The sequence below is a fragment of the Ooceraea biroi genome, chromosome 2 (assembly GCF_003672135.1).
Source record: "Ooceraea biroi isolate clonal line C1 chromosome 2, Obir_v5.4, whole genome shotgun sequence".
Taxonomy (NCBI): domain Eukaryota; kingdom Metazoa; phylum Arthropoda; class Insecta; order Hymenoptera; family Formicidae; genus Ooceraea; species Ooceraea biroi.
In genome coordinates this window covers 3,913,075-3,932,320 of record NC_039507.1, presented here as the reverse complement: position 1 = coordinate 3,932,320, position 19,246 = coordinate 3,913,075, and the positions used below count along the sequence as shown (strand labels likewise).

Sequence of the window (19,246 nt, the reverse complement as noted above, 5' to 3'; positions counted from 1 at the left end):
ATGACAAAAATTACCACGCTGTGAGCTTTACGATCTCCCACATAGAGAAGATTGTAATGTCATGGGAGAGGTTACGCCAGATTATAACATATGATGAGCTTTTGAAATTTGCGGTTATGTTTTAGCGGATCAAGAACATTTAACAACGGTAAAAGTGTAATGATGTCGCATTACGTGTGAGAACAGTTGTAGATAATGTTAATTATTTGGACAGCAAATGTTACTATCCAGATACATTATATTACCAATGACAACGAGTACATGACAAAACGAATTAAATGGAAAAAAACTGCAAAAAACGTGCAGAAAATAACAAGCTGGACAAGGTGGAAGTCGACTTCTATCGCAAGCTAATTAAATGCTTTCAGCGTCATTATAATTATTGCATGCTTTTTATGTAATAATTGATTAAAAGACAAGTTTCTGTTTCAACAATATTAGACCTCAAAACAATATACATAAATTCTTTCTTTTGCTGCTCCTCTAAATTTAGAGAAGTAGATGATTAGATTCGAGATTACAATATCGGACATGCACATAAAAGAAATAATAAGAAAAATGTCAATCTGCGTGTTCAAATTGAACGTCATTGACGTATGCGTACGTAATCCATGTGTCATTACTCGAAAATTCTGCCAGCGCTCGTTGGTGTCACGGGGTGATAAAGTCCACGCTCTAATGGGGACGGTGGTCGCATTATCGCAGCAATACCGTTTTCGCAAATCCATTTCGGAAATAAAATCAGTGGGGATCCGAAAATTGCGGTACGCACATATAGCGAAACTCGTAATTGCCGTCGCATAGTAAACGAAAATGGAGCGGACAATGGGAGGACACGCAGTACATTGATGATACCGTTAACATAATATAACTCAAATAGAATTGAATTTCGCATCCTGACGCGTTCTTTTCTTGTGATTGTTCTTGACGACGAATATTCGAAATTGAAGATAATCGTATAGAGTATCATATTCTTTTATAATTATTTAATGATTATAATAATTATGACGCAGCAATATATCAGCAGTAAACTTAAATGCGAACACGCGTTTCTGATGTACTCCATATAGTCTCCAGTTGATATTTTAAATGCTTCAGAACACTTTCTATCCTTTTCCTTCCTTCAAATAAATAAAAAATGGAAAGAAAATATTTTAAAACATTTGTAACACTAGTGAACTGTATCCATAATATACAATAACATACATGTATCATACATGTTAAGTGGAAACAGACGCAAGTTGTCGGGCGCCCTGCGTCGCTCTTCTCTGCGGAGTCGGCGCATCCGTACGCGTGGCGAATCTGCGCGTAGACACGGTCGTTCCTACAATATCCGGAGTACGCTAGGATCGTCGTAAAAATTCACGAAGGTACGCCCTGCCTCGCTCGGTACCGGGGGGTACTCTAAAATCCATTACGAGTACGCGCGGCGCAAACGCTCCGCCGCGGACTAGTGGGTGGCCGTTCAAACTTTTAATCGGATCGCTTCACGGAGTTTATTTTTGTTCCGTCTCCGGTTCGCCCCGTCTCGTGCCCGTCGCCGTTGTTTCCGCCCGTCGTTCTCACCTTTCACCGCTAAATCGCTCTTCCTCCTCATCTCTTTCTCGATCCTTCTCTCTCTCCCTCCAGAACCAGCGTCCCTTCCGCCAATCTGCCGGAGTCGAGTAGAGTTCGAGACCCGGACTCTCCTTCCTCGCATGAATGGCGTGAGAGACGACGGCTGGAATTGCACGCGGCTCTTCGACGAATTGTCGCAGAAACGCGCAATTCGCTCGTGTTATACCGCTGAAACTCGTGATGCATTCGTCGTACGTTGCCGTTTCAGATTCGCTACTGTGACCGAACGTTTCTTTATTAATACGCGCTTTATTAACTCTGTATTTGGTAACGACAACAGTGGAAGCTTATGTTCATCACGTGAAAAATGACGTACGTAAACGTCCAACTCATGCGACATTTTCCTTGTGCAGGTGACCGTTCGCAGATGTGTTTTTCGATCAGAAGTTCGTTGTTGTATTTGACTGTGCCATTTGCAATTGTAAAAAATTTGTACACACGTCCGCTTTAAGGCACTAAAACTTAAAGTATCTAAACATAGAGAAGTTATCTGTGGATGTTTAAATTCTAACTTTGACGATTGCATGATTACATTAATATGAAAAAAATATTAAAAATTAGAAGATTGAAAAATACGATGGAAAACTGACTATATGCACTAGACTAGGGATCAATTTGCCAAGCCGCAATCAACCGGGTACATTTCGCTTCGACTTTGTAGAAGCTTAATACGTGCATTCCGTAAAACGGGCACGCAACCACGATTTCAGCATGTTTGCGTAGAACGATAGCATTCGGGTGGCCCGTGGCATGGTTTCTCTTCTACGCCATACGGTTTTCCTTTATCAACCTCGTCAGATCCAATAGGGATTACGGAGGACTGGATGGGATAGCGCCACGGAATAGGATAGGATAGCATCTCCTGCAGGATTTCCGGGGATCCTCTTCCTTCGATTCATAAATATCCCCCGGCTATAATACCCCGCTGAAAAGGCTCCCGTGAGTATCTGCGCGATACTCGCTATCAGTACAAGCGCTCAGCGCCGTTGATGCAGCCCTCCGCTCTCGCGAATCCATTATTCGCAACAGACGAGCGCGAAATCTACTTTCGCGTTGTGTTCCGATAACAATGATCTCCTTCTGTAGAGCGTCCCGAAAAATTGACGAAGGATAGACGCAGCGCGACTGATAATAACTCGAATCTGTTCGGATTATTGTCACATGAGAGATGCAACATGGTGTTTGCTTTTCTAGTCTGAAATTTGTGAACCTTGAGTTCTATGAGATATTTCTTTACATTAATTTATATAGACAGTACAATATAGTAATAGTACAATATAACAATGATAGCAAGTAATTACTCATTTGATTGTTAGAGGGATGTTGAAATAATCATTAACTCATGGCAATAAAAGTGAGCAATAAAACGCTTTCGTGTATCGTTCCTTGGGCGCAAATAAGTTCCAGATCGATCGAGCTCTCGTTGCTCGAGAATCCCTTCGAAGCGGCAAGTAATATGGAAACTTTGCTTTCGCCTTGCGTCTCAGTAGGGTGGTAAAGTTCCCAGAAAATGTTACGGTAGACAAGTTTTTATCTTTCTTGGAAAGTTGTGCTAAAGCAGCTGATCTCCATTCGTAGAATTCCTATTAAAAGGTATTCCGCAAGCAAAAGTTAATATTTTCATTCGCGAGTCTTTGATGGGAACGCGCGCAGTCATAATTCGCTAAATTAATTTTCCATTTATCGAATAACGAAATGCTACGAAATCGCTACAAATTTGCAAACAAATAACGAGCGTATTGTTGTGAGCCAGAACGTCTATCCAAGCTAATTAGCAAAGAAATATCAAAGGTCAACAGCAACAAAGATAAATTTAGCAGACTATCAGAGGAACCAGATATATTCCAGAGTGCCGTCATGAAAGGCTTAAACATTAAGAAAGAGCTCAGCCGGTCTTTACAAAGCCTTCAAAAGGATACCTTAGATCCCGTAAATACGATCGTTCTTACTCTCGCATTTTCCAAGATGCTCACGCCGAAGAAAACAATATATAATTATTCTTCGCGAAAGAGGAGCGCTTTAATATCAGCTAATTAACGAAACACCGTCTATTCAGTATCCCGACGGTGATGCAATTCTTTTTTGTTTAAGTACGCCCGTGACGTTGCGACATAAAAGGGCGTTTTTCGTTACCACGTCGACATTGTACGAAAATTAATTATTAGCTGGCAGCTGTAAAAAATTTTCTTAACGTTGGCCGCACTTTAGATACGCGGGATCAAAGGGTTGCAGATTACAAAGGATAATTAGTGAAGTTTGAGTGCGTTAACAGATCGCATTGTAATTGGATCCTTGTCACCTCCGTGCATTCAACTCATTGCTTCCAATCGCCTTAACTCGACTATTCTCCCGTAATGGCTATTCGCTCGTAATCACAGACTTTCATGGTATCGATTGGCAGCCTGTATTGAGTGTTCGAGCAGGTTTTAATTAATGCAAATGAATTTCATTTCACCAGTGTACTAATCGTAAAACTTAGTTTTGCTTATTGATATTGCATGATGTTGATATGATATTTATTGATATTATTTGCGCTATCGAGCGACACAAATAAAATGATTTTTCAAAGATACATTAATCTTGCTTAATTTTTATACAATTACCAATTACGATGTACTGTTGTAACCAGATAATTAAATAAAATATGAAATATCTTTTAGCTTGGATTATTTAAATATAATTAAATAACATGCAATAAATATATCTTTTATCTTGCTCCACTGCTTTAACTATTTTGCTTGGTTCGGGCTCACATCTGAAATTCATGCAATTTGTTTGGAAACGGATGAAAGCACTTTGTTGAAGTCACGTGTGCCTCACCCGACGTGTCTACGAATAATTACATCAAAGAGGCATAATTATGTTGAAGGGAACCAATCTTCTATCTGTTCTCTGGGCTCATATGCCGGTAACGTCACATCCCCGATGTTCATAACACGATGTGGTAGAACGTGAGAAACAAGAAACGCAGGCTACTGAAAAGCGATAATGACGTATATCCCGCACTAATTAACGTCGGCGCTGTTAACTCTAGCCGCAAACCACGAGATAGCTCATTAGTGTTATCTGTCTACTACGTTTTTCGTGGAACATATCAATGACAGTAAACACATACGCAGAAAGAGGAAAAACAGAAAATTTCAATGAATAAACTTTAAATAGGTAATGAGAGAGCGTAAAATAAAACATGGACGTAAAAGATGATTTTTTCATGTCAGTCTTTAGAGTCAGTCTTTAGAGCACTAGATCATCAATAGAAAATTAATTCAATTTTCGGACATATCAACGTATCTTAATTAAAGAAAAACTTAATTAATAGATTAATAATTTATAGGGAACAGGAGTAATATAAATGTTCAAGCGCGTTTCATCATGTTATCTTCGATTTTTTTCCATAAAAGGAAAATATATATTTATATTTTCTTTATTCTTTTAAATATTAATTACATCGTCAAAGAAGCTCGATTATAATTCTCGATATATCTATAAACCTTCTTTTACTTTCTAATATCTGCATTATAAAGGATTTAAATCTCAAGCGAACAATAAGCTCCGACTATTCTTATGCATTTTCTTTAGTTCTTCTTTTATTTCAGCAACAAAGGAATGGCAAGTAGTTATTACATTCAAATTACGCCTTGTTGGAAAACGAACGACTCTTGATACCAATCCGATATAACGTCTATTTATTTTCTTGAAGAATGCACTTGGCGAACTAAAAAAACAGAGCACATGAGAAAATCTATCGCTGCCACGCGAAATTGATTGACCCTTCTGCTTCCCTATTCTCGTTCTCTGAAATTCATTTCTTGACTTAATTATTCAGCTATGCTTGCTCGTTATCGAGGAAAAGCCGTTCTAGCCAGGAGCGCGAAGCGGTTGACGATTCGTCGGCATTAATCTTCGTTTCGATGACTCTGCATTTATCTCATTTATCTCGGTCCTTCATCATCATCGCTGGTAGTTTTCTGGCGTGACCCATCATTCCCAGTAACGAAGTCCCGTTTTTTGAAGGGGGTTGGACTCGTCTTAATTAACAGCTTGATCGTCGATCTCCGGGAGGTTTGCAGAAAATCGCCACTACACTCACCATCACTGTTCGCGGTTTGCTTCACATGGTCTTTAGCGGTCAGCGTTAACGTGGACTTACCTTCCGCAAGATAGAATCTGCCAACATTTGCGCAGCGGTGTAGGCCGATCACATACCGCGATCCGTCACTTGACCTGTGTCGGTTTGCCGACAGCAGTTTGCAACGTGTTGACTTCGGTCGGGTATACGGAACGCCCGGCCATATCTACTCCATCGACGGTGAAGGATTTACATAAGTAGTAAGCACACGTTATATGTCAGACGCACCGGCGGGCGGTGGGTGCCAGGTGTGCCACTCAGCGCGGTGACTACCCGCCGTTTCTGGCGAAGTTTCTCCCTTAAGTACTTTTCGTCTTTAACTACTTCGCTACTTTGCTCGATGTCTGTGCAAAATTTACGAGCACGTGCACACAGCAGCAGCAGCAGCAGCAGCGTACATACGCGCGGGCAGTCGCTCTTTTGCATGGCTTATGTACGGCGAGTCGCGAGTACATCTCCTTATATTATTATACCGGCTCGATGAAATTTCCAGCCTCCGTCTCGCGCAGCAGAATTCGAGTTAATATTACAGTTCGAAACATGTCCAAGTTTATTTCGTGCATTCGATGCTGTAACAGATACGTTAATTAACATGTGGACGCGAATGACGTTAGCGGTGAATAATACGCCGCTGTAAACCGATATGAAAGAATCCTGCGAAAGCAGATACGGGCGTCGGATTAATATTCATGTACGATTGGAACTGTGATAACATATTCCTGTAGTTCTTAAATAACAACAATATTTCAGAAAAGATCAGACCTACTTTTTTAGGAACATTTTTATTCTGTAGGATCTCCAATATTGTATTGTCCAATATTGAATATTTAGTAATTGCAAGCAGCTAAAAATACTTGAGAAGCCTCAAGAAATCTGTAATTGGGTTATTATTGATTTTCATCATTTTTTTTCTTTTTTGGAAGTTAATAGAAAATCGCCATTCTTGCTTTAGTACCGCATTAACGTTTGCTTGCTGTGGCAGCGTAGGAAAACGTAAAAGGCCATTATGGCCAAAAGGATGCGAGGAGAAGACGAATGTAACAGATTTCCGCTTTCAAAGGAAAATGGGCGTTCTCGTTTATACGTATATCCATACGTACATATATAGATATATACGGATTTACACAAACGCGTTACACATAAGCTGCATAAACATCTCTTACTTTTATCCGTGGATATGTTCGTTGTAAAGGTAATTCAAGCGTAATTTTAAGTGAAGAGTATTATCATTCGCCTGCTGTGAAAATACACAGTCGGTCGTACGTTAAATAATGACGTTAATAAAACCAGTTTTATTTACTTAAAGTTAAACTTCTAAACTTTTCTATAGCGCTTTCGAACAAATATGCTCTTCGATCATTCTGAAAGCCTCTTCCATATGCCGATAGTTGAAAATTTCTCAAAGAATAGAAAAGGAAGGTAAAGCACATGTATTCAAGTTGCAGAATTTGAAATCACAAACGTATTTCTATAAGTCCAAAACTGCTGCATCAATCCCTAATAGATTTTTTGCTCAGCCGTATGGTAACTGTGAATCGTGCGGTTTTCTCCAGCTGTTATATGAGTTCAGAGGAACCGAAGGATGTTGGGTTGGTGCTGGTACCCAACGAGCTCTTGGTAATGCAGAAAGCGTGTCACTGCAACAAATCCGTACTCCCGGCATTACGTGTCCCGGGTAAGTGCGGCGGAGTGGTGCTTTCAAAGTGCTCGGGACTCCTTTAAGTTATCTGAACGATAAAGTTCTTTGGAAGTCACCATCAGCGTCTTCGTTCTCGCTATCGTGATGGAAAGTATTCTTGAAATACGAAAATTCCTATATGAAAAAGAGGCTACGGATAGTTCCGAAGCACAACAATTTTACTATTAATATGAGATCATGTTTGTTTCATCAAACACATGTTACAATCTGATATACGGTAGAGATATTGGTAGCTTTATTTTCAGTTGTCATACAAAATAAAGTTTTGGGAATTTCTCAGCATTGATGAATTTCGGTTCTCAAATTCTCAAGAAATTCTCAACAGTCTTTCCAATGACGTTAAAACATTGTTACAATACATACTCCTTGCTATGTATTATATTATAATATTACTGATATCTTAATAAAAATGTACTATTATACATATACATACATGTAGAAAACATTTTGGGAAGAATTCTGTAGTTATTTTCTTAATAATGTTTGCATTTTTTCGATTGCCTAACGATTGTTCCAACCATATTATTCGATGACATGGCACTTGTCTATTTTCGGCTCAACAGCTAACCACGCGGCTTTCTAATGATTTTGAACGATTTTGATATATTGTTCGCATATATGTATGTATTTAGACCAAACATCATTTTGATGGGATCAATCATCATCGAAAAGGGATCAAGTACTAAAGGGATCAACTCTATAAAGCACATGCTTTCATGTTGGATTAAATTTCGTACTTTGGACATTAGCGGCGATTTAATTTAAAATTTATCTCTTATATCTTTTCGAGTATACATATATAAGCCAATTAAAAAATAAATAAGAAATAAATCTCTATTTATTATAGATTAAATGTTGCTCATATGTTCATGTTTTGATTACTATGTACACAACATTAAGTTTATTAATAATGATTAATTAGTATGTTTATTAATAATTACTAATAATTATTAATTAGCAGGTATTAATTATTATGATTATTAGTATATCAAATTTAGTATATTTATTTCTCTTTCTATTAATTCACTTTAATATATTAGAAATTACCATAATAATAATTTCCACTAGATTTTTATAATTATATAATTATTGAGTGACTATTTAAATAATTATTGATTGAAAATAATTTTGTGAATGTAATAGTTTTGACGACAGTCTCGTATCATAGAATAAAACGAGATTGACCAATCACACAAGTATTGTATTACTTACCATAACCACTATTCGATACAATAATATTTAGTGCTACTGTTAAAAAATAAGAAAATGCCAAGAATGTTCGTAACGCTAATATTACTAAGAATACAAAAAAATAAGATAGGAAAATCATATTTATATCTAACAATTATGTATGAGTTTTTCAAAGCTTAATTCCCAAAAGTTTGTTATTTTTGTTAAATTAGACTCCGTTATTCTTTCACATCTTAGGAAGAAATGATAAACTTAAAATTAGTCAAAGAACAAGGATAAATTTGATGTTCTGTATATCTTATATCATTTACAAGCAGATATATTAAATTGTCCCGTCTCCCTCGGAAAAGGGAAATGGGCATAATTTCCTTGAAGAAGCGACGGCGATATCGAGCCGACTTTGCGAAGTCCCCGAAATTGCAAGATTCTATCTTGACAAGAATGTATCTCCCGCGTCGACAATGGAGAAACGGTTTAAGTCGCACCTTCGTTCTTTCTGCATTCCCCATCTCAAACGGGCAAGGCAAGGGAAGAAGTCGGCAGATACTCTTAACGGAACAGTAAATTGCTTGGAAACTGCTGTACTATTTACGGACAGCGTTTCCTCCTATGGACTTACGTGGTCGATTTCGAAGCTAGCGATTTCTAACTCGTCGTTACGTGAGATCGAAATCGTAAATTCTGTTCAATTGAAAAGCTTATGTATCGTGAGCTTAGAAGATTTCAGGACGTACAATGAGAAGTATTTTCATTGCGGCGGATGAAGTTACGTATATCCGGGCAGCTTCTCGCAGAATGAAAATCTCTCGGACGGCCAGATGTCCGCTTCTAATCCCAGATCTGAGATTCCTCTGCGGAACCGAAAAACTGCTTTACCTTATATGCAAATCAACTCGAACGTGATCCGATTAGTGGCTTAAGCACTTACACCTCTCGAAGCCGTAGAGTCCAGATTTAGCAGATGATTAGAGTTTTTCGGAGTCGCGTGTGACATAATGGCCAAGCAAAAAGTTAATTTCTCTTTTCTCTTCCTCTTCATTATCGTAAAAAGAAAGAGTAGAATTTAGAGGACGATTAAGTACACGACTGACATTATAACGATTATGCAGAAAAAGCTTTTGTCATTATTGATGCGTTATTTAATTTCCTCGTTCTTTCATCCAATTTGCAATGATCAATGCCACATAATATCGGACGTTGACGTTATCCGCATATTGTTCCATGAAAATTAATCAATCCGTTCATGATACCTGATTTGGTTAATTCTCCCATTATCGCTTGTAACGTATATCGTATATTATAATAACTTGTAGTAAATTTAATGTATTAATGATATTTACATGGCTTTGATATGAGATACATACTGTTACTCAAAATATAATTAACGCATCAACGAAAATGAATGTAAATTAAGCTCACATACATCTATTAACGCATACAGAACAAAAGATGTATGCGACATTACTCGCAGGAATTTTTCCCTAGACAGCATTATTCTTCAAATAATCAAGTGTTTTTTGGTTTTGTTACACAAAAACAAAATAGAGTAATGCGTATAAATTCAAGCTTCATATCGCTAAAATCTGCTTTAAAACTAATCTTTATTTTCGGCGGAGATTCACTACTAGATGGTGTGTGTTGTTCCACTTTTCAACTTCAATGTCGCATCAAGCGAGGATGTCTTCCTCCTGAAGACGTCAAACATGCTCACGACGTTTATTTAGCGAAGTGCACCTTCCCCCAGTATTCACCTCTCCCCTGAGTCGTTTTTATCCTTGCTTGCCGGTAACGCCATCGTATCTGGTATGGTCGTATCCACTTTTACCCTATAAAAGTATATACTGGTGGCTCGATAACGTCCGGCGTCGATGGAAGATCGTTGTCCTGCCGTTTCAATTCTATCGGGATGTCCCGGACCGGTGTGTTGCTGCCATGCTCGCTTCGACTTTTGTAGATAATACCGCTTAAAAACGTACGCGAGTATGGTACATCGGAAAAAGGTTTCATACAAACAGAGGAATATAAAGTCTACGATCATTTTTGTTATAATACTAGCATCGATATCACATATACATTCATGTGGCATCTGCTACATAACGTATTTATATGCTAGTTAGTATTAGGTAGACTTTATTCTAACGAAATATTCATTCATCTGGGTCTCTATTGTCCAGATATTTTAATTACAATTGGAACAATACGTAGTACAGAAAATAGATATGTAAAAATTTGTTAAGGAAATATTAATCCGAATGAACTAATTCATTCAAATACTTATCGCTTTGTGCATGTACGAAAATACTGCCAGAGAGAGAAAGAGATAGAGAGAGATGTTATTTAATTAAATTATTCAGTTTAATTAAAGCGCGCAAAAATGTAAAATTTTGTACTTAAACTTTAAAATTGTATAAACGAATAATATGAACAATAATAGTAGGATGTGAATATAAAGAATAAAATAAAAATATAGAAATCATTTAGTATAACCAAATGTAAAAACTTTTTACTCGAAACTTAAAACTTAAAAAAAAACAAAATAGATGATAATAATGCGATATGAATATGACGACTAAAATAAAAATGTAGAAATATTCATAATTATTCTTATTATTGTTACGATATTGTCGCTTGAATTGTCGCTCGCCATGTTTAACTTGTATTTCGTTTGAGTAAAAATGCGAAGTTTTTTCTATATATTTTATGTTCCCTAGCATCCAAAACGACTCCACTAGTTTGCCTTACTTTTTTCTCCGTTAATATCCGTAATTTCAACCCACTTCCTTAGGTACTTTCGTCTAAGTGACGGCTAGTAATTCCACGCGGGTTCTTGCGCGAAAGAGCGCCTCCAATAAAAGAAGAAAATAAAATCCCGCACCTCTCACTTGTAAGTCCTGATAGCTATTTCCTTCTTCGGAGCGAGATGAGGGCGATTTACGGATAGATCTATGTGAACGCGATACGATACGTTTTTTGCTGAACGCGCGTTGAAATTTAGCACGATTGCTATGGGAGTTTATATCGGAGCTTTCGTATTTACAGGTCTGCAAAATAAATGTCCCGCAGGAATTTAAGCGGACATTAATTTGCATCATGAATTCATACTGAATAACACTAAATGGTTCTAATGCACATTGATCTAACCGCACGCTATTTTACAATATAATTCCGATGAGCTTTACATTTCCGTAAGTAATTTCCCGCGTTTTGGTATGCTTGCGGAAAACCCGATATGTCACAATCTAATTCTGACGAGCTTTATTTCCGCAAGTAATTTCCGGCGTTTCGGTGTGCTTGCAGGAAATGCGAGAGTAGTCAAGTTTTCGTCAAGGACCACCACACACACTGCATAGATACCTGCCGTCCTGTTACTATGTGCGGCGAGGTAGTCGTCCCGGAGGACCATCTCGATGTAAGTAATTACCCGATAAGTTCTCTAAGCCGAGTTAAACCGTGCAATAAATATCGAAGCCAGTCAAAGGAGTAGATCGCGTGGCGTATTTCGAGTATTGAGAAGCCATGTAAAACCAGTAACTTGTTTGCTACGATGTGCTTGAAAATTCGCAATCATGCATTACATTCTATGTACTATATGAGGACTTAAAATTTAATTTTAGTAATTTTATACAACAGTTATTTTACGAAAAGTTTAACGTTGAAAAGTGATAAATTATGAGAAAAAGATGCCGTTTAGATTCTTGCGAAAATTGATGGAAGATTTGTTAAAGTAAATGTGAAATCGAAATGCTCAATCTTCGGAATTATTTTATTTTTTTGCAAATATGTAATATAATTATAAAGTACTATATAATTACTAAATATTTGGGTATATTTTACTTGCTATGCGAATTATCCTGTTGTAACAATTTACATAAAAAGATTTTTATGTAAATTATTACAGCACGCAATCTTGAATTTTTATATTTATCTTGTGATGTTGAATTTTGATCTTTAATTAGAGTTTGTATGTAATAATGAAGTATTATTATTAAATTTTCATGATTCATGATTTATTTATACGAATAACTATTGTAATTATCCATCTATTAATTATTCTCTCTAAAAGGCGAAAATTTATACAGTATATGTATTTGAGTCCTATATTGTTGTACGTGTTATTATATATGCATTACAGTATGCTATAAAATGACGTGTAATTTACGCATTAATAAAGTTATTATTTAATTTGTAGATATTACCTTGTCGAATTTAGTCTTTTATCAAATTATAATCTATTGCACCCAATACAAATTAAATAAATCTCGAATAGTCTTCAGAGAAATTAATCATTATGAACATTATTAAGGTAGAGGTCTAAAACCGTAATTAACACTATTAGAAGAATTAGAATTCATTTAATATTTCTTTCTTAATTTTATAATAATCAGAATTTGATACGCGATGATAATATTGTAATATAATGACTATGTTTTAATTATAATAATGTAATAAATAATATAATAACATAATACGATATATAATTAAAATAATAATACTATAATTATTTAGTATGTGAAATTTATGTTATCAGTTGAAATTACCACGACTGAATTTCTCTATTTATGTATGATTATTCATGTATAATTATTCATGTATGATTATTCCCGGTTGATAATTAAAAATTTATTACTCTCGCGATATATAGTAAATGAGACACTATTCGAGCTTGAAGAATTCCTTTCTTTTTCATGAGAAACGAAAACCTGTGATCGTGACAGATGGCACAATCTTGTGTTCTTACACAGAAAATACAGACTGTTTTCCGTCGAGTGAGATCACGTGTCCGTCGAAATAAGAGCTACAACGGCTCATTGATGTTCCATCTTGATCGATTGCCCGGAATCGCACCAAGGGGACGGTACTTTAACGACAGTAGCCTGGAAACGAGAGGCGCTAATTGATGAGTGGTCCTGAGAGGCGATTGGTGTCGGGTAACTTATTAGGGCGGGGGCATCATCGCCCTTGTCTTTGATGGCATACACTGACAGCATAAAATTATTTATCTCCTCACCGAAGGAGGTGTCTCGACGGTAATGCGATTCCACTCCGGTTCGTCAACGTTAATGTTTCTGGATACTTCGTCCTTCGCAGGATGCAAATCTTCTTTACAGCACTCTGTGCGTCTGACACTCATTACGACGAACAGAGCTTTGCCTGTGTCATTTTACATTATAAAATTTTTAAAAAGACGTGCAATAGATTGTTTCTGCAAATTAATAATAATAATATCAATATTAATAATAATATTTATTATCTCAAGATTGAGAGCGAATTATTATATTTAATTTCTCTAAAATAACTGCGTATATGTGTACAGGTCTGTCGAACGTGTAACGCAACGGGACACAATTGCGGGACAGCTGAGGGAAGCAAAGCAGGTCTGGGAATCGACGGTGCCGATTTTGTCTTCTACGTATCTGCTATGCAGACTGAGAGATGCCACAAGGGTTTAACTGTAGCTTACGCTGCTCATTGTCAACAGGAAGCTGCCTTAGATCGGTAAGTCTTGTTCAATTGCAACAGCGCCATTGTATAAAATAAACTAGGTATATGTAATAGATCTAATTACTAACGTAATTTTATTTAGTTAACATATAAACGTGAAATTTTTAATATGTTTCCTGTAAATTCCAAATTATACTCTGTTATAACATGAAAAATATGTTTTTTATCATTATTTGACGGTGACATATAAATGCTTAACTTCGATTTTGACGATACATGGCATTCGGAAATATAATTAATAATACATTGAATAATTACATGCCACGATTGAAGCATACGCAATTCTAGCTATTTGTATGAAAGGTAAAACGAAGGCAAATATCATCTGGCATGAATATATTTCACGAGGATGTCGGATTAAATATTTGACAAGATTTATAACAGGAACTGTTTGCACGAGGCGAGCGATCTAACGATAACGAACGCTAAAATTGATGACTTTCATTAAAGCGAAATATTTTATTCTATTTATATAGCGAATTATCGCTAAGAATCGTACTGTTTTCGCGAATTCATCTTTATCGGGAACTACTCTAATGTACCGCTAAACAGTTGTCACGATCATATTTGCTAACGGGAACGCAAATTATACAATTTATTTATAAGTGCGTGGAGAATTCATCAATAAAATTATTCATTAACTAAATACACGAGATATTACGTATCATATATGTTGCATATCATACATTAATTAAATATATGGGATATTACTCACGCGATCGGCAAAATATTTTACCGGATCAAACTGGTGACGCAAAATTGCTGAAGCAAAGCGCGCTCTGATTTGACGTCTAACTTTATGGCTTCGCCGAAACGTGAACGCATATTGAGTAGATTAAATTTGTCTGTCAGGTACATACGTTCCGCGTGTCGTACCACGGTCGATGTAAATGGCGTTGCGCGAATTTTATTATTCGCGCGACGTCTGATCGTGATAGATCGACGATATTCGTGCGCCGCACTGCCGCTTGCTTATGGAAAAATTCTTGAAATACACACACATATACACATATATATACATATATAAACTTGAGTATGAAGAAACGTATTTTACATAACGCGCACGCACGCCGTTACATAGTTTTTAAATATCGATCTGCGTATTTAAAAAAAAACATTACGCTGCAATCGTTGTATGCAAATGCACATTCCCGTTTGTGTATACTTTCCGGTTAAGCATTATATCATATACTATATCACTGAATTCCTGTCACCTCGTCGTTTATGTAAATGCACTTCTATTTATATTTTGTATTCATATATTTATTTTTTTCTAATATATCATGTGCATAGAATACAGCAAATTATAATATTGTTATCTATTTTTTTAAGCTTCGAGTTTATCCTGAAAGGCTTCTGAGCAGCTACTAAGAAAATATTAATGACAAAATTAATACGAATTTGGATCGCTATAATTAAAATAAAGACGGGAGGAAATTTCGTGGTTGCTGAAGCGAACTAAATTGCTTCCAGACCGATAGCTGGCCATGCCAACCTATGCCCAGGAAGCATCAGCACGAAACCGCAAGAGTTGGAAACGTTGCTCAGCACCGTTAAACACGAGATCCTGCACGCCTTAGGATTTTCAGTGAGCTTGTACGCTTTCTACCGGGATGAGAATGGCGAGCCCAGAACGCCCAGAAGAAGCGATACTGGGAAACCACCCCTTAATGAAAAGTACGTTCCGCCTTGCATGCTTTAATATTAAGATTCCTTTTTATTACGCCGTGCTGACTTTTAAAGAAATACAAGAAAAGTATACAACAGAATGGATAAAATTGTTCGACCATTAAATTATTAAGTAAGCATAAAAAGATTCCAGCTTCGACGAGAATGCGGAAGGATGTAGCTAAAATTCGATTGCAAAGACGATGAAGTTACATATTCACGGAATATCGGACGCTCTAGTTAGAATACCAAATGTCGCAGAGTATCCGCGATCGATTCCCTCTACGTAGATTTCTACCAACGGACCTCAGAGCTCAAACCGTTAGCATAAAGTTAACATTAAGGGTTTCTCGAATGGAAACTAGAACCGTTGCACAGGTATCATCGGATATTCAGACAGGAATTCCTTGTCGATCAATCTGTTTCATTTTAATGTTTGTTAATCTGTCTATTTTCGATTTTAACACGAATCTCTTAGATATAATTTTATGTCCTGTGACTTTTGAATTTGATCAATTCATTCGTTATGATCAATCTTGATGAAATTAGTGGTGTTTTCGCACATCGAAGAGAAAAGTACGAGTCTTGTTTCGTTCGTCGATTCATCATCCAACGCGTTGATCCTCCATCTCTCTACTTTCCATCGACCGTATTTGATAGTGTATCTGCCTTTAAAATTGGAAAATTCCTGGTATCCCGTTCTATTCGAGTCGACGGGCCGTAACGAACCGGCTTCCGGCGTTGGCAGATGCTAGCTCCTCCCTGCGCGATCCTTCTTCACGCGCCCTTCCTTCTCTTTTCACATTTCTCGTCTGTTACTTCTCGCCGCTCTCGTAGTTACTCTTTCCACCTGTTCTCCCGCGTTCCAACCCTTCGTTCTTTTTTCCGTCCGCTGTCTCGGCCGCGCCTCCCCGCTGGATAGCGAAATCGACGCTTTTCCACTTGGAGTCGCGAGATTCCAGCAACAGATCCACGGGGCGCGTTCCACACTAATAGATTTCGAGAATGACTTTGGCGTTCTCTATGAGCCTCTTCCTGAAGTTCACTCCGGCGTATAATTTTCCAGTATGTTCTCAGCGCGTTTTCCTAGATACGTCTGCTTTCTTCGGCTGACCTCGTGAATTATTGCGTTGATTTGCGTTTCATGTAACGGCGAAGGTAAAAATTCCGCCCCCACCTCCCCTCTCTCTTTCTCTTCCTACCGCTGAACGTAGAACATCACTCATGCACAACGTTAAAGAATTGTATAGCCACTCGGTAATATATGCGGAACTCCTTGAACTCTCGCGCACTTTTGACGAGTTCAGTGATTCTTCCTCGGCGACGACGTTCCGGAACTCTAATTGAGGGACAGAGATTTTCATCGGAGATAGTAACTCATACTCCTCCCGTACGCTATGCCTCTTCGTCCCTTTTAATTTCCTTGCCTCTCCCGCTTCCCTGCCTCTCCTTCTGTCCTGCTTTCCCTCCGCTGTGCTTCTCGTTTTAGTTCTGTTCGTCCTTTCCACCCGTTTTCGCTCCGCTTCACAGTCTGCGCGTTCTCCGTTACAAATTCCAACGTTTCCTTGCATCTCTCGCCATCCATCTGCTCGTGAGCTCGCGCGTTCTCACCCTACCACGTCTGAATATCTCTACGGATCCTCTTACGTTTAAGGTTTACGTTAATCCGCAGCAACACACACGGGTAAGGAGAGAGAGTGTGTGTGAGAGAAAGAGAGAGAGAGAGAGAGAGAGAAAGAGCATCTTTGTAATCTTAGATTTCGATAGGATAGAGACCTTGTAAGATGATGCGATGGCGTTACGCGTAATCGTTCGTGAGATGATACAGGTGCGCCTGTCTTTGTCCTCGTAATAAATAATTTACGGCTCCATTAGCTTTGCGACTGCTCATGACTGCTCGTCTTCGAGCGCACGAATATTGAAGTATTAATTTTGCCTGACAAAATATTACCCCCGTTGGTAGCAGCTTTATTAAGTGCCTCTATTTTTAATGTTATTTAATTTGCATCAATTTCTGTCATTTCTAATTACGCGTTCTATATAAATGCGAAACATTATTTAATCCGCATTATTTAATTATTCGCAGTTTGGCAAACTAGATCAGATCTTAAATCGTGATATCAAATTAACGTGCAATCCAATAATGAACAAATTATCTGATACATTTGTGTAACTCGTTGCAAAAAAACCAGTTAATCGGGAAAAAAGTTTTTCTAGTAGTAAGATAATCAAAACGTTTTCATGAGGAAAACACAAAATTCCTAGAGAGTTCAATCTCCATCATTGTTTTTTAATACGAGATTGCAACGTCTCTCCTTTTTTCCTCTTTTTTTATGAACGACATTACAGTCGATCTCTCTACTCGCGTTTCATCCTATTATACACTGTTTCTGCACAACACGTTCCGCAACAATTTATGCATATGAGATCCGCTGACGAGCGATTTTGCGCTGACGCTCAAGCGTAATAATATTTTTCACCTCGTGATCGCGCGCGCGTTCCCGGCAAAATGGCCATTCGCGAATTCATCCGTCATGTCGAAATAGGATAGAGGAGGGGCCGCTCGCTGTCGAAAACAGCGTTTCGCCGACGTATCACATCAATCACTTTATACGGGAGATAGACGGAGAGAGGAGGAGAGAAAGAGAGAGGAGGAGAACGAGCACGAGGGGCGAGAGAGAAAGATTGAAGTGCAATTATATTTATCTGCCGGCACTGCAAAGTCACGAGAATATTCAACGCACATTTTAACACTGACGAACATGTCGCAAAAAGCCTTCGCTATTGGGTCCATATAAATTTGGACAGGCAAAAAACAGCATGAAATGCCGCAGGGGAGAAAGACAAGAGCGAGAAATGAACGGGATGGAAAATCGTTGTAAAATTTACGGTATTCGTGACCCCAAACACGAAAAACTCTTGTGACTTCCCGTTTTGCGACCAATTAAAATAGCGAAGATCACTGTATTTTATTTTCTTCTGTTATTATCGTTATCGTTTGCTTGATTGCAACAAACGGTAGCTCGTGCAGAATTTGATTCGCTTCCGAGAGATACAGCGGGGTGACTCGCGCAACGCCCAATTCCTGTAACATACGACGTTGTAACGAGTGAGATAATTGTGCGGGGTAGCGGTAGGGGGTAGTTCGCGACTACCGAATCAACGTATGCTAATAACACTCGAAACTCGTTTCGACCAGGTTGCAAACGCATCAGTGGAGCGAGAACACGATCAAAACCGTGGTCAGGCCTCGCTGGCAAGTGCACGGCGGTTACGTGGAGAGGACCATGCAAATGATAGTCACGCCTCGAGTTCGCGCCGAGGTCCAAGCGCACTTTAATTGCCCGGAACTCGAGGGCGCGGAATTGGAAGACCAGGGCGAGGACGGCACGGCGCTCACGCATTGGGAGAAGCGCGTATTCGAGGTGGGTAACACTGAA

General features: G+C 38.1%; 1 protein-coding gene across 4 annotated transcripts in view; it reads left to right on the top strand.

Moving 5' to 3' along the window:
- Nucleotides 1-19,246, top strand: part of LOC105285030 (leishmanolysin-like peptidase) — a 257,668-nt gene that overhangs the window by 234,232 nt on the left and 4,190 nt on the right. For all 4 annotated transcript variants that reach the window (XM_011348951.2, XM_026975485.1, XM_026975486.1 and 1 more), the window contains 4 exons: nucleotides 11,934-12,045; nucleotides 13,951-14,132; nucleotides 15,612-15,815; nucleotides 19,006-19,231. In XM_011348951.2, the coding sequence (XP_011347253.1) occupies nucleotides 11,934-12,045; nucleotides 13,951-14,132; nucleotides 15,612-15,815; nucleotides 19,006-19,231 (724 nt within the window). The remainder of the gene's footprint in view (nucleotides 1-11,933; nucleotides 12,046-13,950; nucleotides 14,133-15,611; nucleotides 15,816-19,005; nucleotides 19,232-19,246) is intronic.